This window comes from Melospiza georgiana, chromosome 10 (assembly GCF_028018845.1).
Source record: "Melospiza georgiana isolate bMelGeo1 chromosome 10, bMelGeo1.pri, whole genome shotgun sequence".
Taxonomy (NCBI): Eukaryota; Metazoa; Chordata; class Aves; order Passeriformes; family Passerellidae; genus Melospiza; species Melospiza georgiana.
The window spans coordinates 11,524,822-11,547,568 of record NC_080439.1 but is presented as its reverse complement, the minus strand read 5'-3'; the positions used below and the strand labels follow the sequence as shown (position 1 = coordinate 11,547,568).

Genomic DNA, 22,747 nt, shown 5'->3' with positions numbered 1-22,747 from the left:
GCTGTGGGTGCGCGGCTGGGGCCGGTTCCCAGAGCCAGAGCCGCTGTGGGTGCGCGGCCGGGGCCGGTTCCCCGAGCCCGGAGCCGCTGTGGGTGCGCGGCCGGGGCCGGTTCCCCGAGCCCGGAGCCGCTGTGTGTGCGCGGCCGGTGCCGGTTCCCAGAGGCAGAGCCGCTGTGGGTGCGCGGCGCGGATCCCGCAGCCGGGCCCGGCGGTGCCGCGGTGCGGGGGCGGGGCGCGGGCCGCGGGCGGGGCGCGCATGCGGGCGGTGCCAGGCAGCGCGGCGGGCCGCGGAGCCACTCGCCCCCGCAGCACCGCTCGGCCAGGGACAGCTCCCGCCAGGTAACGCGCTCCCCCCGCGCCCAGCCCCGCTCCGCTCCGCTCCCCGCGGGGCCGGGAGGGCCCGGCCGCTCACGCCGTGCCCCCCGTCGCTTGCTTGCTTGCTTGCAGCTCCGGGGCTGTGACAGCGCCGTCCCCACCGCGGAGCGAGGCAGCGGCGGCCGGCTCTGCCCGCCGGGCTCTCGGCTGAGGAGGGTGCGCGTCTTCCCGCAACTTGCCGGCGCTCGCAAGGCTCCGCGATGGAAGGGAAAGGTGGGTCGGGCGCGGGGGGGCGGCGGCGGAAGGACCGCAGTGGCCGGGCTGGTGCGGGGCCGGGCGGCCGAGGCTGCCGCTGTGCTGGGGACATTGCAGCACCCGCGGGGAGCGTCCCTGCCGAGCCGCGGGCTGCTCGGCCCGCTGCCCACGGAGTGAGGGGAGAGGTGCCTGGTTCTGTAAATTTATTTTCCTTCAGGGCGAGACAGATGTTAGTTAGTGATTTGTTTTCTTAATGCTAAGGATTTGTATAATAAATATGAGGTCTGTCCCATGATTTTTAGCTAGTCAGCAATGGGGAGGTTTTTAACAGATGAAAAGCATTTTATGATTAGAATGGGTTTAAAAAAAATAAATCTCATTTTTCTTTTTTTCTTAAACGAGATCAGGGCTATAGAGCTCTGCCCTCATTACATTGCATATTTAATACATCAGAACATCCTGATAGATTGGAAGAAATGCAATGAGTATTGTGCTATTGAACTGTCCACCCTAGAAAGAGGAGATAATTAAACCTTGCCTGGCTAGCTTGCGTGTTTGCATACGGAGGTATCTCATCCACGTATATCCCTTCAGGTTGTGCATATGCATTTTGTTCCCATACATAGCTGTGTGGTCCTGCACACTTACTTACCTATCCACCTCTACAATTGCACTGGGAATCACACATTCAACTGGTACGTGAACTCAAAGCCTGTACGTGTTAATTGCCAATGAAGTACTGATGGTAAGTCAGTGCATGCAGAGGAAAGGCGAGTTGCCATTCCCACCCAACGTGGCTGCCAGCTCTCCTGTACAACACAGATCTGTGAGCAGTTTAATTGATAGTGATCAGGGCAGTGGGGCAATATGGACTATATTAATTCAAGGAAAATTATGGTAGACTTGTATAACACAATACTACATACCTTCCAGGGAGACGAGCAAGCTATATTTAAACCCGGGGTTTATTTTTGTAACTATCTTGTCAATCAGGGCTATAGTTCTCCTGTGTGGGAATATCTGATTATATGCTGATTAAGGAAGGAAGCTATTTCAATCATAAGGAGGCAGTATGTCCTATAAAGTACAGTTTCTTGTGGGCAGTGATCAATAAACATACCAGGGCTTGAGGAACACGTAAGTACCTCTTAAGAAGGCGTATCTGCAAAGACTTTACTTAAATTAAAAAGCTCACAGCAGTCATGTTAGCCCTAGAGATATTTTTTGTACTCTCCATGCTATTTTCACAGTTAACCTGAGATGCCCACCTTTGCCTTTTGAATGTCCTGTTGGTACTTGCCTTGATGAGAAACAAATGGACTGTGACTTGAGTATAACACACTGCGTGCCTTGTCATGCACTACAGGGGCAGGCAAAAGGCTCTCCGTGGAACTTCAGATGGAGCTCGTGTAGCTGGAGCAGTTGTGCAGGGAGCAGGAAGGAAACATCTGCAATGAAACAAGGATCCAGGTAGCTGGTGGCAAAAGCACCTCCAGAAGGAGAGTTGCCCAACTCCTTTCGTGTGCAAACAGTGACTGTTACGCTGCAGTTGCTGCCTGAATTGGCAGTGAGTGTCTGCTGAGGCAGGTTTTGGGGCTGCTGGTACTGGTGTTTATGGGCTCCACAGCAGTCCATGTTTCTGGGTGCTTGGCTTTGGTGGGATAGTGGGATTGAGGCATGCCCAAGAGTCAATACTCATTTTGATGCAAAAAAATTCAGAGCAGTTTGCTGCTACTAGAGATTTTCCTCCATGGGGTAGAGGATGGGAACAAATGTTCTCTGGGTTTCCTCTATCTATGTAAAAAGAAGGGCTGTTGAGGGCAGCCCAGGAGAAATCAAGGTACCAAAATGGGACAGGTCCAAATCAGGGACAACCTTAAAGGAAATACACAAGGAACTTTGGCATCTCAATGAATAAATGAGAAGGCAAAGGAAGTCTTCTCACGGCAGGGCTCCAGTTGTGCTGGCACTGAAGTAGTTTTTGTGACTTGGGTAGTGTTGGAGTGGCACGAGAAGGCCTATGGTGCACGGGATCACAGAGCAGTTTTGTGTAGGTGTACAGTGAGGCACAATGCAGGACACCTCCCCAGAGGAAAGCTATGAGCCGGACTAAACTCTTCACATCTTCAGCTTTTGAGGCTAATCCTGGATGGATTTGCAGCTGCATAGCCTGACTATGCACTGGTTCACATTTTGTTTTCATTACTAAACGAGCCTCTGCATTGCCAGTCCTCTGTTAGGAGATTGTTGCTTGCAGATGATGCTTCTCCAAAGTCATCTCTTGCTTTTTAAATGCTTCCTCCTGCAGCCTTTCTCCCACCTCTCCAGTCTTCCTCAGTGCAAATCTCAGAACATCTCCAGCTCAGTGTTGTGCAGATACTGAGGAAGAGTGTGTGCTATATTAAGCAACATAAAGTCTGTTTAAGAAAACCTGCCGTCTGGTCCCTGAATTCAGCTATCCCTGATGAATGCTGTGGACATTTCTGCACAGGATTTGCCATCAGTAGAACTTGGTTGTCTGAATATGGCTGGGGCTGGTGCTTTGCAAAGCCTGCAGTCTGCAGTAAAAAATGGGCTAAAGAACCATCTCTGGCACTGCTTAGAGCAGCCATAACTGATTTCACTGGTTGGGCTTACTCATGAGAATGAGGGGAGAAAGATATATCCTAGTTTTTGTGCAGTGGGATGTGGGACTAAGGACTTTACTGTTAGGAATGTAGCAGTAAGAGTACAAGCCAAGAGGGCTCTGTTGAGGTTTGAGGAGGTGGTGCAGCCTGCCTGTGCCATCTTCCAGCAGACAAAGCTGGCTGGAACCAAACATCTCTATCTCCTCACCACGCCTAAAAGATAAATAACACTCTATGGAGCTGCAAAGTTACCAACACATCTTGGTGATCTAAAAGTAGCATTTGGCCTCATCTAACTTACAGCTTCTGTGACTCTGTTCTGCACATTCACTGTCTGCAAACCTTTTGCAGAAGTAAGGAGCTTAAAAGTTGTAGCTGTTCCCAGAGCTCATTAGGCAGTGGGGGAAGCAGGGCACCGTGGGTGAGAGCTCTGTTTTGCATCTGCTACCTGATCCCTGTTCTCTGAATCTCGCCACTACAGCAGTTCCTGTGGGCTGCAGCAGTAAGCGATACCACACCAGGCATCCCGGGAGCTGGGCTTTGCCAAAGCTAACAATAGTTAATGTGGAGGTTAAAGAATACTTGGTCACTTGCCAGATTCTTCAGTCACAGTTAGAAAGATGCTTAGCAGAGGCAGGAACGTCATGCAGTGATGTTCAGACTCAGAGACTGGAAAAGGAATCAGCCGAACAAGAGTCAAGCTGCACGGTGTGGAATGGATCCCTGGGCTTCTGGATGGAGTGGAGAGGGACTGCAGGCTGGCCTTGCTGCAGGGAGAGCTCCTCTCTTCTAAAGGTGCAGTATGCTTTTCTGTACTCCTGAAAACACAGAAATCACATTCTCCCTCACTGCTACAAAACATAGATTACTGCTTTTATCTTGCTTGAGGTGGGGATTGGGGTCTTGATGTGTCAATGTTCTATGAGGGGCAGGGCCAGGCTGCCAGTCTGAACCTTCCTCAGGGGCTCAGCCAGTTCTTGGGGCTCTCTGCTATCCCTGGAAGTCAGTGCTGGGTACTGGTGGCTCTGGGGGGGCTGGGCAGGCTGCCTTCAGCACAGGATGCTGTTAGCTAGGAAATACAGCAGGACTTGTTCCTGTCAGCTGGTCTATGGGGACAGCAAAGCTAAGGCATGTAGCTGAGATGTGGAGATGCTCCCCTGAGACATGGTCCTGCCTTGCTGGAGAGACATTCTCCATGCAGTAGGTCTGCCCACAGGATCCCCATCCTCGTGCTCAGGGGGCTGTGTGGGGGAAGCCAGGGAACCTGTCCTTCCAGCTCTCTGCTTCTCAGGGTCCCAAAGCAGCAGGGCTTTGAGGAGATGTCTGCAGAGGACATCTCTGCAGTGTGACTGTCCTAGGCAGATGCTGCCACAGTAGTGCTACCTGAGTCATGTTCTCTTCCCAGTGACAAAGCTGGGAGCAGGATTTTTCCTTTGTAGAAAAGCCACAATGCTGCTGTTCATAGACATGGGATGTTCAGGCCTTTAAGTAGAAGGCCTTAAGCAGTAACATCCCATTTACTCAGGGCACAGAGTTCCCCTTCCTGGGAACTCTGGAGCTCTTTGCATTGTGCTGTCTTGTGGATATGAGAATGGGGAGAGTGGTTTGAAGCATCTTGTCCCACCAGAGGTGCTCTGAAGCCTCCTTGGCCAGCCCCAGCATTGTGGGCCTGCTTCCTCTGTGCAGCTGCCTGCATGCTATGTCTGTAAAGGACGGAATCTTCACCTTGAAGAACTTGTGATCAAAACCCAACAAGAGCCAGTGAGTGTTAGGATTGAAGACAGACTTTGTGGACAAGGTGAGAGAGGGTGGCAAGTGAGAACATGCAGTTCTGAAGGTTAGTGTGCACTGTTCCCACCTCTGTGGCTTTCTTCAACAATCAAAGGAAAGATCTTAAAGATCCAAGACAGTTCATGTCCTGAAGCTGAGATGCTGATGTCAAACTTCTGTACCCCATAATACACCTTCCTGACCTGTCTTGTGTTTGTTGGGGGTGAGTCTGCAGCACATACTGTCACATGTGTGTTGGAGTAGTGCAGATTGCTTTGGAAAGTCTGGGTCCCACAGGACACCTTAGGTGCTTATTTGTAATGCAAACAAAACAGGGGGACTGTTACTTTTGTTACAGAACTGTTTTCTTTTTCGGGGAGTGCTTGCATGTCTGTCAAGATGGTCAGAGGCTCCTCTGAGCAGTGCATTTTGCTCAGGGGAGGCAGCTCCATGTTCTCAGCCTTTCACAGTGATGTGCTGTGTGAGATCCAGGGCATGTCACTGAGGCCAGCAGTTCTCAAACTGACTGCTTGAAGTTTGACACAGGGAAGCATATTTGGGGAGGTAAATCAATGGCCTGGTCTTTTTTTGCTTGCTCCCCCATGCCCCAGGCTGTGCATTTCAATGTAGGTACCAGCTTTCTGTGTAGTAGGGGAGCACTTTGATTGCCTGACCTTATCACCTTATCCCTGAGGCTGGAGTGGGGTGCTGTGAGAGACTACTTTGGTGCTGTGCTTCAAACTCCACCAAAAGAGGAGGGGAATGTCAGGCACTAAGTTAGCACTGCAGTCTTGCTTTTCTTTAATGCATTTCAGAAAGAGAGATGTCTTTTCCCATTGCTTTAGAAATCAACACAAACATGACTGTCCTGGGAGGGCTCAAAGAGAAGAGCTTGGATTGCTGTGTGGCTCTGGCAGAATGAGCCAACGTTGGTTATTTGCTGCCACCTAGAAGTGCAGGTAGGAGTCCAATACCTTTATTAGCCATCATTGGATAGCTGCTGAAATACTGTGGGTGGGCAACTGCAGCTTCTGAATGAGAAGGGTGATCCAAGCCAATCTGATGCTGAGGGAAGTAGATGTGGTACCCCAGGAAGCATCTGAGCTCTAACAGGCCTCTAACATGCTCGAGCAGGTAATTGGAGGGAAAAGTAAGTGGCCATGCTCATGGTTCTCCATACCAAGAAACCCACCATGTTACTAAACAAAAGTGAGTGGAGGACCCTATTATTAGTCTTAAGTCTTATAAAAATTGGTTCAGGACTTGGTCATCAGGCTCTTATGAAAATCCTTCAACCCTTTTACACAATCTACATGGGAACTGTGGATGTTGCTTTTGGACTGAATGGAATGCGAGAGTAATTGAAAGTAATTTTTTCTAATGCATTCAGTTGTTCTGACATACCATTTATACCCAGAGTGGCTGGAGGCATAATCTGTGGGTACTTTGAGTAATGACCTGCATACAGCTGTTTCATCCCTAGGTCACATGGGGTCCAGAAATTTTTTTAAAAAGTGGTGTTTTTTTTTTTCTTTTTTTTTTGAGGCTTAGCTTACCAGAAGATTTTCCTTATTTGCTCTTATCTTTCCCTCTCTATCTACTCAGCTATTCAAATCTTGTCTGAATTGCACTCATTTTTTAATGTGCCATAAAACTTGATATGCAAGAGCTAGTTATTTAGGGAGAATTGCAGAAACTATTTTAGTCTGTGTGTTTTGACCTATAAATGAGGTAACATTATTAATTTTTACATGCAAATCATGGTGTTTATTAGCATGGTAAAAGGCAATTTGACAATGAAAAATATTCCTGATGGATATAGTAATTAATGCTTTCACTCAAATTGTAAAGACTTTAATAATGCTGTTATGCTTAAAATGATTGAAGAAAAAGTTGACTATTTTCCTGTCAGTGATGCAAGGAGGTTTCCTTTTAATATAACTCCTGTATCCGTGCCTTTCCAAAGAGTTCTTTATAGTCAATAAGACTACAAATCACCAGGCTAATTCATTGAGTTTCTTCTCCCAGGTCTCGGGTTTGGATGAACCTTATGATTCGATACTTCTGTGGGGATGCACATTGAGAGCTCTGGCTTTTCTGCTGAGATTGAATTAAGGCATTTCTGGTGTCGTCATGTTTCAGTAGGGATCTTGTGGCTGGAGATGATGGCTGCTCCGTGAGCGCTCCTGCGGCGCGCGCGGCCGAGGGAGGCTGTGTGTGCATCAGGATGTGCACTTGGAGAGGAGAACTAAGGCGTTTCTGCTTGCTATTTTTAATAGCATGTGCAAAGCAAGAAATCAGGGAAGCATGGAACAGCATTTCTAATTTGGAAAGCTGTGGTTTTTTTTTTTTTTCCTTGAGCTGTGCTTCTTCCTTCTGTGTTTCATTCCCCCCGCTGGAGGCTGGCTTAAGGCTGGCTTTATCTGCCATCAGCCTTCAATAGGTAAGGTTAATTTGCTGAATGTAGCTACTTGGATTTTCTTCATAAATCCTCCAGAAGTGCTGAATTTCTTATTGGTATAATGAGGGAAAGTTGCCTTCCTTCTCAGTCACTGGGAATGTATTATTAATGTAAAAACACTTTTCCTGACATTTAATGTTATTTCCAAAAGAGGCTGACAATCAGGAAGGCCTCTTCATGTTGACTGAGGCCCGTCTGGTCACTGAGAGTTGTATGCAATGCTTACTCCAATGTGAAGTGCTATCATTGGTTATTTTTCTCTCCAAGTCCAGGTAGACAAGTTTCTTGGTAGGATGGGTGTACTTGAGTGCTGTGATTCCACCATGCAAGCAACTGTGGAACTGGAGGCCCTGAGGGATCGTCAGTTGATGTTGGTCTCTAACAAGACCCAACTGAGGAGCTTGAACACTCTGGTTCCAGATACTGGACCTCACCTCACCTCTGGTCTCTACTTCTCATTTCTGTGTTTATCATTACTTGGGGCATTGAGGAACAGAATCCAGAGGTGGTGGTGGTTGTTTGGCTGTGATTTGTTTGGGGTGGAGTGGAATTACAGGGGTCTGTGCAGCTTGAAAGATCAAACCTGTATGAAATTGAGCAGGGTGAAATAAAGTTCTTCTTTGAAGGACAGCCCTCAGAGCTTCATCCTTTATTGATGTGTAGTTCTGAATATATATTTTGGAACACTTCAGTGAATATGACACTTGTCACAAATATTTTGCAGCAGTGGCTTTAGAAAGACCAGAAACAAATGCTAACATATTCCACATATGCAGAATTATCATTCCATTATAGATATCATTTTAAGATTCAGTTTAGTTTTCTGAGTTTTTTCAAGGAGAGCACATAGAGTATTCATTCTCTACTTGAGAATCTTTACACACACTGCTTGCTATGATGCAGAAATGCTCATTTCTCTGCCCCTTTAGAGTGGCTCTGAAGTCAGTCTTATACATGCTAGTGGCTCTACCATACTGTAAGTGACAGGGGAACAGCAGTAATGCCAAAATGAGGAAAAATGTAGAATCCAGCACCTTCCAGTAAATGGAGAGGAAAAAAAAGTTAATTATACATGAAGGGAGACTTGGATTTCCTAATTTGATACTAACAAGCCATTGCAGCATAACTGGACTGACAGTAGAATAAGCTTCCTCAGCAAGACCTGCTTTTTATAATATTTCCAGCTTATTTGATCTCTTTGAAAGCTGAATCTGAGCTTTTGAGATATTTTCTGGCCTTGAATTCACATTCCCTTTTAGTATTGACCAGCGCTCCTGGTATTCTGAGACTGCCCGTTAACCAGTGCCATACATTATCAAATAATTGCATTGACAAATTCATCTGTTAATTTTTAAACTTCTTATTCCTATCAGTGTGCCCCAGGGGAGAAATATCATACTGCAAATTATAACCATTTTGTTGCAATATGAGAAGTGCTGGGGGAGTCAGCAGAGAAGTTTAAAAATTACTGTCCTGAGTCTCCTCTTCCAGTCAAGATTTTAAATGAAGTACGTGGAGCTGTTCTTGGTTTGCAGTGGTGAGATAAATGCCTCATTTGGTCAGTAGGCAAAGGCCAGGTCTCTAATGCCTTACTGAACTGAAAACAAAGGAAATAATACTGATGATATGGTGTGAGACCTATTTAACTGCCTTTAGACCTTGACTATTAACTATTGAAGAAGTAGTAAAGGCTTGAAGAAGTAATTTTGTGTTGGTTCAAGGGGATGGTAAACTAACAAACATTTGTGGCTTATTTACCTTTTACTTTCTTCCAGCCACTTTGAAGGCAATTTACTTTATTGGTACAAATTATATAGCCTTGAGGCATTTGTGTTAGCAGCTGCTATTAAAATTGCTATGTGGTATCACTGAAGGGGTATTGGGGACAGCTAAAGGTGATACAGAGATTTTATCATCAGAAGGCATGAAAAGATGCTTTATTATTAGAAATCTACAGTTCTTATGGAAACAATGGTGGACCTAAGACCTGATTGGCCTTTAGCAATCTTCTCTTAGACTGTTGGTGAACTATGAATAGTACACTCTAGAGAGCCATATCTATAAACAATGGTTACAGAAAGAGAGATAATAATTGTTTGAATTATTTTTCTCTAAGTTTCCCACAGCTTCTACACAGCCTTCCAGGATTTTCCTGGGAGAACAATGTCTCTCCCTGTTCAGAGGATATGTCATTACTACAAAGTGATATCTTCAAAAGTCAGGTTATCCACCCCATCTTAAAAATGACTATGAATTACACTACAACAAGTGGTTCTGTGCTGAGACATGTCTCTGCCATTGCTGCTAAACATAGTGCTGGATATCTAGATTTACCTGTCAGTTTTATTTGCCTGATTCATCTCTCAGTAACATGCATTGCAGCCTCTCAGACCTAAATGGTGCTTTTAGTGCATTCCCCTCTCAAAAAATATCAACATCCAGGAGCAGCAAGACTTTTGGGGTTTTTTGTTTGTTTCTTTAAAAAAGGGAAAATAAAGGCACTAGGGATGAATTTCTCCCCTCCTTTGATTAGAAGGTTCCCAGAAATAGTGAGGAGAAGCCTGACATAATAAAGCATACAGCTGTGGGCAGTATACAGAGACAAAGAACAGTGTGTTTAAAATCTTAATTATTTATAGTAAGAAAATACTGGTTTTGCTTAAATTGTCCCTTCTGTGGCACCGCCCTGAGGTTGATGACAGCAGATCTGAGTGCAGAATTTAGCCTCATGCTCTGCTGTCTGTGAAATTGAGACCCGGGCGTTGAGGCTGATGCTGAGCTTTGCATTCAGGGGGATCTTGTAGTGCAAGCAGTGCTCTGTGCTGTGCTAGTCAGCCAGACAGTGGGGATTTTTGGGTGGATGGCCCATTACAGACATACTGCTGTATACATGAAAACACAGGCAGGTCCTTTTTTATTTAAAGGTTTTCAGGAGCAGTGAATCCAGAAGAGTCTCACTGAATCTCAGCACTGTTAAAGCTGGCATTGCCACCACTGAAATGCATTTATGCTCATGTGAAGTATGAGTTTCTGCTCGGTAATCTCAAAGGCAGGGCTGTTACTGTATTCCTGAAGTCAGCTTTATTACCCAGAAGCTGCATGGTGATTTGGTAATCCAAACCAAACAGAGCATGTCCTGACTGTAGCTCCAGCTGATTTTGAAAGTAGCTGTGGTGGGCAATTGGCTTGGAGAAAATTGGGATTGTGTAGGTGGGTATCTCCCACCTCGGTCCCCCCTGGTACCTTCAGGTCAGTTCTGTCAGTGTTCTAGCAAAGCTGAAGGCAGGACATTTTGGGCTGTTGTCTGTCTGTCAGAAATGCTGAAGTTTAGCATCTACCTCTTTTCCCTTCTGTTTGCAATGGAGCTGCCTAAAAATCAGATCTATTTTGCAGGAAATCCAATTTTCTGACATTTCTGTGCTGAGCTGGATGGGACCCAATAGTTCCCTTACCATCCAGGCCAGTCAGGGGCTGCCTGGACTCTGCACTTTCTGATGGATCTTGCCTTAGATTCACAACAGTTTGTCAGCACCTGTGGTAATATAAACAGCACAAATGACAGTGAACTCATGTTTGTAAGCTAAACAATTTTACTGTGTGCTGTTTTTGGAAGGAGGTATCACAATAGCCAACTCTTACAGATTTCTGAGGGATTGGGGATTTCATGGGATGCTTTTAAGGCCTTTCCAGGTGGAGGTACATATGGACCATAAAGCTTTATCACTGTTTTTAGCTTTTGTACTATTTCCCTAATCAACTTTATACATCTTCTATCTGTTGAAGTATGGAGCTTAAGTTGTTGGGAAAAGTGATTATTTCTAGGTTTCCATTTCATCTTCCTTTGTAAAAGAGACACAGTGCTATTTGCCAGAAAGGAGAGATACATCATCAGAGAAGTCTGTGTATTCTTCTCTTCAAAAATACTGATTTTCAGTTCTAAATAACATGTTAGTTTGAAGTTGTTTTGAAATTATTTCCTTTGGGGGAAAATATTATTAATTACTGTTATTAATACTATTAACAAACAATAATGGGTTATTGAAAGCTTTAAAACTAACTTTTTCCTTAGGGTTTCCCAGGACAGTTCAACAGAACTAATCCCTACATTGCAAGAGTTACAATTGACTGTATCACATATTTCTGTGCAGAAGGTCCCAGCTGCAAATGTTCTGCCCATTGTTTGCCAATGGTTATTGGCTCAAATGTCATGCAAGGCCATGGGAAATGGTTTAGTTCCATGAAGATGTGACCTCATCTGCATAGGTTACTTTGTAGCTTTACCAAAAAAGCACCATTCAAACCACATTGGTTTATTAACTATGTGGCTTTCCCCCCATGTCCCAGAACAGCCCCAGCTGGCACTGGTGGCTATGGACTCCATATATTTATAGTGGTGCTGCTTGGTCCCAGAAATGGTGACCAAGGTGGCCATCAGCCAATGGTTGCTGCATGCCCTGAGTGTAATGAATTGAAAATCTCATGTACCTCCTTGAGGGGAAAATACAATCAGCTTGTCTCTAATTATGACCCCAGATAATGATGGAGCAATCCAGAAATATCACAGCATGGGCAGTGAACTTAGTGAACTTACTTGATATAAGACAAACCTGGATGGGTCTGATATTGGATCCTTCTTTTTTGCTGAAAGACATATTGGACTGTCAGTTCTGTTCCTGGAAGGCCTAATTACAGCTACATGAGGCAATAAATCAGCTCCTGCTCCTCTGGAAAAGAAACCCCTTGGCTCTCAGCTCAACCCATGCTGGCAAAAAAGTGTGGGGATGGAGAGCCAGAGTTTTACACAGCTGTGCCAAGTTCTCTACACCAGTTTTTAAATCACTTGGGTTCAGCCCCTTATGTCTGTATTCCATAAAGAAAGAATGGTTACAGAACTCCGGTTAGTGGAGTTACTGTGCATAGGGACTGATTTTGGCCCTGGATTTAGTCTGAGGCTGTCTGGACAGTACGTGTTGATGAGTGCACTGGGGTTGAGGTCTTCATTTTCTTATGTAGGAGCAATATGAGGAACCCAGCATGGCTTTAGTGTGAGATCCGTGCTGATCTGAGACCTTTCCTGGGCAGCGTTTACAATTTGGGAGTGGCTGGATCCAGCTCTTGATGTTGTGTTGTTGGCCAGAGAGCTCAGGGAGCTTTGGAAAAATCATATTTACGGTCATAAGGAAGAGGATAGTACAGAGCAGCAGGACTCCTGGGTTATATCCTGCCTCTGAATTGTAAAAATTGTTGAAATTGCTTTTAAATCTTCTGTGCTGCTCAGTGGAATGAAGATTGGCATGTAATATGCAGCCTTGAAAGCAGGGCACTGATGTTTTGTGTTCTCCTGCTAATCCCAAAGGTTTTGAGCCATTACACTACTAAAGCATGTGTTCACCCCCAGCCTAGTGGGGTGATGGTAGCTTCCCTCTGCACCTTTTTCTGAAGTTCATAGCTCACAGCTGTCTCTGAAACATCTCAGATGAGTTTAAACTGGAGAGATGTGTCCCATGCCAGCTGCCATCATGACTAGCAAAGTTGAAGTTTACCAGTTATTTCCTGGAGGATGAATCCCAATAGCTTTCCACCACTTCAGCAACAAACAGAGAGCAGTGTTCAGTAACTGTGGGTAAGATGATAGTGTTGGGCCTGGAGGCATTGCAGTAGAGCTGCAGCAGCCTACATGGTGGTTGAAGATTGTAGAAGGAGCTCTTTTAGACAAGGACACAAGGAAACCTCTGTTCTGTTTGTTTGGGTTATTTTTTTGAGTTTTTTTGTTTGTTTTTTCTTTTCCAGGTGATCACTATTTAACATCTTGTATTCTGTGGGTTTTTTTCTTAGCTGTTATCAAGGGCTGTATGTTTAGGCAGTCCCCTGACATGGGTCTCATGGGGTGGTTATGTCCCTGCTGTGCCTCAGCCCTAATCCTGTCCCTAGTAAAGATGGTGATGCAGAGGCACTAGGAAAACATGGGGTCTGAGAAGTGTTCCTGTAAGTTTGCTGTGTTCTCTAGGCTGATCTGGGCTCTCACTGAAGGACACCCTTATGGAAACAGAGATGAAGGGACAGAAGTAGCAGTCCTCATAGTTGTCCCATTTCTGTTACAATTGCTAATCACCTGGCATTTCATAACATCTTTTTCTCCTCCTGTGCTGTCAGCTCCAATACTTGCTGTACAATCTTGTAGTCATTGGGATGGCAGAAGATTGCAGTCCCATAATTGTGTTATAGCTGGTTTGCTGTGAGCCTGGCAGATGAAAATTCCCTTGACTGGTAAATGAAATTAGGAGTGCATGTGACCAACGCTGAGTGCGTCACGTTTTGTCAAGTTTTGTCCTCTCCATGTTTTGTCCTGCATGTGTAACATTTCCATTAACCAGGACTGAAGGACTTGTTTAGTTGTTTGCACCATTTTTCAGGGCACACCAGACTTCTGTGCAAAAGATATTGTTAATATTTTTCCTACTAGAAAGAGCTGATTGATAGGCTCCTCCTGGTGGGACTGAAATCCTTGGGATAAGAGAGAGCTCCTCTTACATAAAACATTTAATACTTTAAAATATCTGAGAATTTTTATAGAGCTATGAAAATGTTATAGATGGTGGATATAATCACTCTTAATTTTAAAATCTACATGTTTTATGAAATTATTATAGTGACCATATTTTAAGTTTTAAATAGTGTAGTTGGTTTGGCTTAATAATCTGTAAAGGTTCCATGCACAGTAAATCTAATTTTTCATGCAGAAAAAGATCTTCGAAGACAAATATTTGAAGTAAGAAAAGTTAACATAGAGAAATGATGTGGAAGAACATTATTCTTTGGGTAATTGTTTCCTTTCTTCTTCTTATGGCTCTTTGCTGGAGGTAAATACCCAGGGCTCTCTGTGGCTCTGTGTGCTTCTAACAGGTGGCTATTTTTAATCACCTTTCCATGAAGGAAGGGGAAGAAGAGTTGTGCTGTCTTGATTTTGAGTGGTCTCAGGTACTAGTTGGCTGTTTCTGTGGGTGATGGATGTATTTGGGACTGTTCAGAGAGGTCAGTGAGTCCATCTCACCAAACCCTGACAGGGGCACACCACTCACAGTTACATAAAAGTGTAAAATGGCCATTGAGAGGCCCAAATCAATAAGCACCTGTATCAGTGGGTGCTTTTCCTGTATTTGTCTTGTCATGTTCCCTTTGACTTTTGCAGTCACCCCTGTCCTGGCACTCCCACCTGTGCCTGCAATAGAACTGGCACATCTCAAGTCAACATCTCAGGCTCTTATGCATTTTATGCTGCTGGTGCTTAAGCCAAGGTGCTGTAATGCTCCCTACCTGATCCTGTCTGTTTGAATAATGTTGCTATTTCACCAATACAGGGTAGAAACCAAAGAACCCAAAATATTTTTCTGAAAATGGTCCATTTTGTTCTGTTGCAAAGCTGGGTCAGGGAGAAGCAATGACAGCTCCTTATGGTGGTGGTGCTGCTCACCATGTAACTGTCCTGGGAGTAAAGTAGAAATATTGGCAAAGGCAAAGTCTTCCAGCTCTGGTAGAGACTTGAATACCTTTTGAAATACCTATTTCCTAAAAAGTTCAAATATTTCGATACTAGCAGTTGTTCAGACTAAGGAAAGATGGAATGGGGAATTTGTGGGACTTGAAACCATTTCATCAGTATGGAATTGCTTTGTTTTGATTCTTCTGTTTAAGCCTAGATCAGCATCTCAAGGATGTTCAGGTGACACATGTTCATGTTACATTTCATGTTTTGCCAAAGGAGCCAAAACTTCATTCTCATAGGTTTCAATATTTTTCCTAACGCCACATGGCTTCTGGAGCTGAGTCTGGCAGCTGGACTCCATTCTTCCCTCCTCTCAAATCAGCCTGCCTGGTGAAATGCCAGCCTTTGTGACATGCAACACTAAATTGTTGCATAGCTCTTTGCGTTTGTGGATATCAGTGCTATAAAAAGGAAACCAAGAGCTTTATCAGTGTTGTAAAGGAAAAGGAGGAACAGAGTAGAGCCACTTACTGAAGGTCACCCTTGAAAGTGCCAGGAAAAGTCTCATTCCAGCACAGTTAGGAGTAAAACACTTTTCCATGATGCTCTGAGCTAGAACATCAGAAAATTCATATCTCTAATGAACGACAGGGAGACTCCTTATTGCAATGTGAAAGATGTAGTTCTCCAGGGACTTTCCCTTAATAAGAGAATGGGGGTGTGAACCACAAGTTTGAAGCAGTGTGTTAGTAGGGAAAGGTAGCTGAACTTATTAAAAATATTCAGCTATTTTTGGGTTAGTTGAAGAGGGCAGAACATTTTTATTTGTATGATACTTCACTGCAGTCACCCTGATGAGATTGTCTCTTCGTTGGAAAATGCAGAGTTGCTCTTGCATAATTGGTGGGGTGGGGTAGAAATGCAAAAGACAATTCTCAATAGTGGTAATAAAGAAAGTCATGGGGCTTGTTGAGGAAGCACCTGTGGCCCTGGTTTATATGCAGATGACCTCTCTGAGTGAGGATATCATTGCCTTCCTTTGGCATAAAGAAATGGAGCAGCAGTAAGTCAGCACAGTAATTATGCTTGCTTTTAGCACATATGATTCCTGGATTTAGGGGTTTTAAGGAAATGTGATGTTTTCTGCTATTTACTCATATGTAAATATCTCAGTGGATATACAGAGATTAAAGGATGTGGATTTTAGTCTTAAGTGAAGGTTTTTTGGAGTTCAGAGAAAGCTAGATCTCTAGGGTGTTCACTTTCTTTTTCTACCTGCCTGCATCCTGAGAATTCCCATAGGAGTACTGTGGTCCTTATAAATTGGAGTTCAGTGCCTGCAAGGGTTTTGATTTTCCTCCAAGCACGAGGCTCCCTGAAGGAGTAACACAGACTCAGAAGAGGGCTGCTCTGAGGACAGCAATGCCTTTGCTCGGCGTGGCAAGCATGGAGGCTGTGCTTTTGGGGGCATGGCCAGCCTTCAAAGATAAACAGCCTTTGAACTGCAACTTCAAAAACAAGTTACCTGCTGGAAAATCAGGGAGTACAGGGAAATGGTTACATAATACAGATTTAAAGGTGTGTTTTTGCCAGAGGTGGATGTGAACTGCTCAGAGATTGAGAGGTGAGTACACATTCATTAAGGTGTGCCTTTCAGTAATAGGGCCTTGGATCCTAAGAAATTAGTAGAAATGAAAGTATGAAGAAGTATCTATGTGTAGGTGATACTCCTGCCTGTTATGGAAAAGGAGATATCAGATCACAGTGTTTATTTCTGTAGCCTACACATAAGAATACTTTGTGAAAAGATAATATAGCTTTGCCTGGTCCCCAGTTATTATGAAGTGTAATTTATTTGAAAGCCTACACTTAATTTAGAAAATAACAGATATATCTGGGCAGATTTAGTGGGCAGATTTAGTTTTTGCTTTTACTCTAAATTGAAACTGTTCACTCTCAGTGGTTCAGTGTCTCATGGTTGATTGCTCTGTATGGAAGATGGATATTTCTCAAAGATCTATGCACAGTGTTCACAACATCAGCTGCTGTCTAATCTCTGCTCAGATAGTATTGAAAAGCAACAAACAAATACTAAGACACTTCTCAAAACCTGAAGGAAAAGGCTCAAGATAAGAACTGCTTTATAGTGTGTGCTTTCTTCAAAAAGCATTGTATCCATATGAAATGATTTCTTAGATTTGTGTAGATCTGTGCTGCTGGCTAGTTATCTTCAGTGCTTTTACCTGGGTGACAGGCTACTTCTTGTATAAGCCAAAAAACCCTGGTTTTGTTAAATTCCATCTAGAAACCAGTCAGAAGCTTAGGGCAGACATGAGTGTTATTGTAGCACATTCCTGCATGGGCTGTAGGTTGTCAGGACCATGGACAGAGTGTCAGTTTAAACCCTTTAGATACTTTCTTCGTGGTGGCGTCTTAAAGGCAAAGGGCTGAGTTCCAGTGTGAGTGTGGGCAGTGGTCCTTGCTCCATGGGGGCAGCAGCAAAGCAAGCTTATTTTGAGCTACAAACTGAGCTACCTAAGCCCGTACAGAGCTCCTGCTGCTGCAAAACCAGTCCTGCAGCTGTGCAATCTCACTTTTATTCTGGGTTTTTCCCAGCCCAGGGTCTCATGGCACAGTGGTCTGTATGGGCTGCCCTGGAGGTATTGCCCTGTCCCGGCTCCCCATTGCTCGTGGCAGTGCCTGGTCAGGAGCCCCTGAGCAGAGGCTGGGCTGTGCAGGTGGGGCTGGGATGCTGGCCTGGTTTTGGAGTTGTTCTCCCTCCTGGCTGTGTCAGAGCTGCATGTAGGGCTGTGCTGGCAGGGTTTGCCTTCTCCCAGGTCTGCAGTCCTGGTGGGAAAAACCTGCTGCACAGAGCTGTGAGAGAAAAGCTATCAAAAGTGTCAGCTCTGTGACATGTGCTGTGGGACAGCAGAGTGTGCTCCCACTGCTGCCTTGCCCTGTGCCAGCACTGCTTCTGGAAAGCTGTTTAACCATGTAGACACTGACTTTGTATCTGGCCCTGTGTGAATGACAGAAGAGTGTGCCAGCACTCCAAGTCACTGGACACCAGCCTTACTGAGTACTTCATTCTTGTTTTTGGATAGGAAACACTATGCATAGCTATTTATAGATTTTCCAGGCCTTTTCTGAAGCTCAACCAACAAGACATTAATGGATGTTTCTGTCATCAAGAAATTCCTTCCTCTGTTGGTTACTTGGGCTTATTGATTTATTTTGAACTATACTTATTAGCATATTACACAGAAGGATTATATTGAAAAGTATCTGGTAGATCTAGAGTTCCTTTCCTTTCAGTCTCTGCGTAGTTACTTGAGAAAACAGGTGACAACCCAAACCTTCACTGCTTTGTAGGCCAGCAGGGATGCCCATAACAGGGATGTACAGTGGGATGCAGACACAGACACTTGGTATCCTTATCTGTCCAGTGCAGGATGGTTTCTTCCCAATTCTATCTTTATCAAAGTGTGGGGACAACCAGAGATGGATGTTTGAGGGACCTGCAAATCACTGACCAAAGCCAAGCTGAGCTGAGGGCTGTGGTCAGTAGAAGGGACATTTCCTTTTGCTGAGCCTCTGCAGCCCCTCAGAGCAGCAGTGCCTTGTGTGAGTGTGGCTTTTTCTTTCCTATCCCTGCCGAAGAGAGGAGAAGGAACCACCTGATGCACCTGAGTGTCCCAAGGCATTCTCAGCGAGCTGCTGTTAAAAGGCACTTGGTTTGAATGAAGAGAAGAGGGGTCAAATTTGGTTGTAAGGAGCACAAATTACTGCAATTTTATTGCAGGGATTTAGGGTGAGAAGGTCAAGCAGGTGAGCTCACAAGTCACAGTTAATGGACAAATTAAAAACCCCCAAGCATTTGATGCTGTGCAGTTTGAGCACTCATGAGCCGCTCTTGGGTGCCTTTGGCCAGCAGAGTTTTACTGGAGAGAGAGCAGCATCAGATCCCTGCCCTGAGCTTGAATTGCCCATAAAATTTGTACATCTTAGATCCTCCTTGGGTGCCTCAGAGGAGCTAAATGAATAATGTACAACCTTGAGGAGAGTAGCGCTAATTGTTTAGGAATAACCCTTGCTAAGGCAAATATATTTTAAGTGGAGTCTCAAATGTTGCCTCAGCAAGCAGTTTGCCTAAGACACCCTGATGGGCAGGTGCTGAGCTCCAGCAATTCCTCTGTGTGGTTATCATGAGATTGCTTAGGTCTGCTAAAATATGCAATATGGTGTGATCAAAGAAATTACAAAATCATTGTTTGTCCTACAGAATATGGATCTGTGAAAGCCTATTTTCCAGCTAGGCACTTTGGAGAAGTTTTAATGTGCATCTAAGCACTGCCTTGGCATTGTATGTGTGTTTGTGTTTTTGCCCCCCGCCGAGTCTCATTTGCCAAACAAATTAGTGTCCCACAGGTGACGCTTTAGAAAGTGAAGTCATCCTTGAGTGGTCAATACCAGCCAAATCTGCCCTGAAATAGGAAAAAAAAACACCTTCCTTCTTGGATGCTTCTGAGTTGCTTCTCCTCAGGCCTTTTGTGCTCTTCTGGAAAGTCCTAGAGACTTGGATACAGCATGTCTGATGGTGGAAGCTTGTTTCTTGTCAGAAGAAGGGAAAATAATTTTTTAATTGATTTGTTAATTGCAGATGAGGGTCCAACACTGGAAAAGTAATGGGCGTAGGTTGATCTGATTCCATACTGGATAAGTGTCTCTATTCAAGCATTATTGGCTCTGGCACCCCTGTGCTCTGCAGTGGGCCAGTGGCTTGGGGGAATGAAACAGGAGTTTCAGGCTGTGGGAGTGTGTGTGGACAGTGCCCATTGCTGGGAGAGCACATGGTTCCTGCCCTGGAGGAAGGTCATGAGCTTCAGTCTAGGGTGGCTTTGGCAGCATAGGGTTCACAGGTTTGCAAGGTGTTGGTGGAGTTTGATTATCAGGCATAGGTGTTGCTAAGCCCAAGCTGCTGTGATGTCAGGACAGGCAGTAGCTGTAGAGAGAAATATCAGGGGGATGGGGAAAGGTGATCAACTGAGTCCCTGGTCTGAACTCCCAAAATAACCCTGAAATCTATTTTATTCCGCTCTGAAAGAATAATTTCCTTGCCTGGGAATTAACATAGCTGTGATGCTATTCTAGCACCATAAATGGGATTGAGAATGTGATGTTCCCTGCCCTGGAGAGTCACTGCCTCAGAAATGTGCTGGGGCTCTGCAGTTGTCACTTGCACATTGTGTCAGCATCCTCAGCCTCATCAGCGTTTCAGTTTGAAGCAGCATGGGCTTTTGATCGTAAACCATTTTACTTTTGGGACAGCATGAAGGAAAGTGTGTTATGCTTTGCTCAGAGAAGGGGAAGGAGGGGTCTGTGCCTTTCTGTGTGTATTTTTGCAGCACGCTGAGCCAAAACCTTCTAATTTAATGGGACAGATTTGCAAATTCACACCTGCAGAGTTTGCCTTCACAGGGTTTTCATGCACAAGCTTTTTATTCGTGCCCCAAGAGCGGCCTGCACCTGCTTCATCTCGCCTGTGAGACCAGCAGCTCAGATCTATTGACAGTTCACTCTCTCTGGTAATAAAGAAATGCCTCCTCCTGCAGCATGGGCCCCCTTTAGAGGGTAGTAAGGCTCTCCCAGGTGAGCAAGGGCCACAAACAGAGCCCTGCCCATCTGTGCTGCAGACACTGCCCCAGCACAAGTGGAACATGGATGACACTGCTGCTCTCTAAGCCTGCACATCTCCAGGCTGTCAAGAAAGTTGTTTGGTTGGTTTTTTGTGCTGGTGCCTGCATGTAAAACATCAAGGAGCTGTTCTACACAGCTGCCTAGAAGTCTGGCCTTGTTTCTGCTGCTTCCTAACAGTGGTTCATGCATTGCATTTTTTTGCCTGAGATGAGTAGCTCAGGCTCCCATAACCATGGAAACCTGGTTTGTCTTCCCTAATAGCTTCAGCTGAGCTCAACATCTGTCTGCCTGGGAGAAGGCAGGCTGCAAGCTACAGGTTAGCTGTGCACACCTCTGGGGGTGCTAAAAAACCCTTGAGCACCTCCAGCAGCACCCTGGTGCACCAGGATGAGGCAACAATGCTGAGATAATGCTTGAGGGGCTTAGAAAAGATATGCCAGGCAGGAGGGGAAAACAGGGAGTGAAAGAAGGCTCTCCTGAGGCAGGAAGGTGTTAGGAAGCTGCCTAAGAAGATAGTGCATTATGGTTGTCTTGCTCTGTGTGTGTTGGCTTGACATGCTGGGCGTGTGGAGCATTCTGTTGTGACTTTTAAGCTTTAAAAAAGCCATTTTCCATTTTAAGTTAGAAACCCTTTAAACAGCTTGCTTGTAGCAGAGAAGGAAATCTGGATATAAGCTCATGAGCATAAAATAAGCTTTGAGATGGGGTAAGTGCCTCTCTGTGGTAACAGCAGGGTTCCATGCAGCTTTTCACTTAGTTATTGGAAGAATGGTTGTTGATAAATGTGTCTCATAGCTCTAACTTGGTGCTGGCAGTGTTGCTGGGCTAGTTAACATGGGGGAAAGTGGGGAGGAGTGTTTTTAAAAAAAGCTTAAAAAATAATTCAAGAGGGTTCATTCTGCTGCATTTCTGTATGGATGCACATAAATTTCCCATGGGCTGCAGTTTAAACTTTGAAGCACAGTTGCAGCCCTGAACTTCAGGCTTCGAGGAGCAGCCCTGATAGTTGCCAGCTTCTCAGAAAAGTCATTGTGGGAGCTGCCAAAGCTCCTTTCCTGATGTGCTGATCCTGTGTCTTTGTTAAATTAGCAGCAGGCCTGGTGCAAGCTTTTGGAAGTGGGTGGAGAAGTTGTGCCCACACCAGGGAGGTGCTTGGTGCAGGGACCTGTGCCAGGATGCTCTGTAAGCTGGAGCCAGAAACAGAAATAGGAGTAACATTGTCCACTGGCAAGTCGCAACCTCAGTGTGTCCATGTGTGAAAGGGAGGTCATAATGTTTCACTGTGGATGTCTTAAGGCTCAGTTAGTGTTTATGAAATGTTCTGAACTTTGGGATGGTGCCTGCTGCAGAGGGCACTTAAAATGGTCCCCAGATGTCTGTGTTGACACAGCACACACATAAAAACACTGGCATCTTCCTAGTGCATAGAACAAAGGTGCTGGAATTACTCTCAAGAAAAAATCTGACACTACTAAACCAAACATTTAATATTAATCTGACAGTTATCACCTGCAGGTGTTGCAAAATGAAAAAGAAAATACCAGGCAATCCCTCGTAAAATTCTGTGTTGAGATTAGTGCCTGAACAATAAAAGCTGTTTGGGAAATTCTAAATATATGTTATTATATATATTCTTTATATATTCTTAATATATATTATATATATTATTTATATATATTTTCTGAATATATATATATTTTCTGAATATATATATTCTTAATATATATATTCTTCATATAGCTACTGATGTTTTGCATCTAAGCACGGAGCCCTGACACTTTCTCTGTGGACATGACGAGCATAAATGCCTGCTTTCTCCATAGCAGCCTGGCAGGAGGGTTTTCATGCCAGTTGCTGCAGTGTTGGAAGCCTGGGCCAGATCAGGGAGCCAGTTCTCCCGAGTCCCCTCTCAGTGGGGACTCTGGCCAGCGCAGCTATGCAAGATGCAGCCTGGCAATAACAATATGCTTCACAGAAACTGTTCTTGGATTTCTGGCTCCTTGGGTGTTTGGTGAGCAGGGAATCAAATGCTGGTCTCTTGTCTGCTAAATCCAAGTTAAGAGCTTGGGAATTATCTTGTGTTTCTGCAGCCATGTATACAGCAACTGCTGCAGGTTATGCTACTGGCAGTTTAAATTG

The 22,747-nt window shown here is 44.8% G+C and overlaps 1 protein-coding gene across 1 annotated transcript in view; it reads left to right on the top strand.

Moving 5' to 3' along the window:
- Positions 1-248: 248 nt before the first annotated feature.
- Positions 249-22,747, top strand: part of FGF12 (fibroblast growth factor 12) — a 218,500-nt gene continuing 196,001 nt past the window's right edge. Inside the window, exons 1-2 of the mRNA XM_058031425.1 lie at positions 249-339; positions 448-588. Of these exons, the coding sequence (XP_057887408.1) occupies positions 576-588 (13 nt within the window). The 5' untranslated portion in view covers positions 249-339; positions 448-575. The remainder of the gene's footprint in view (positions 340-447; positions 589-22,747) is intronic.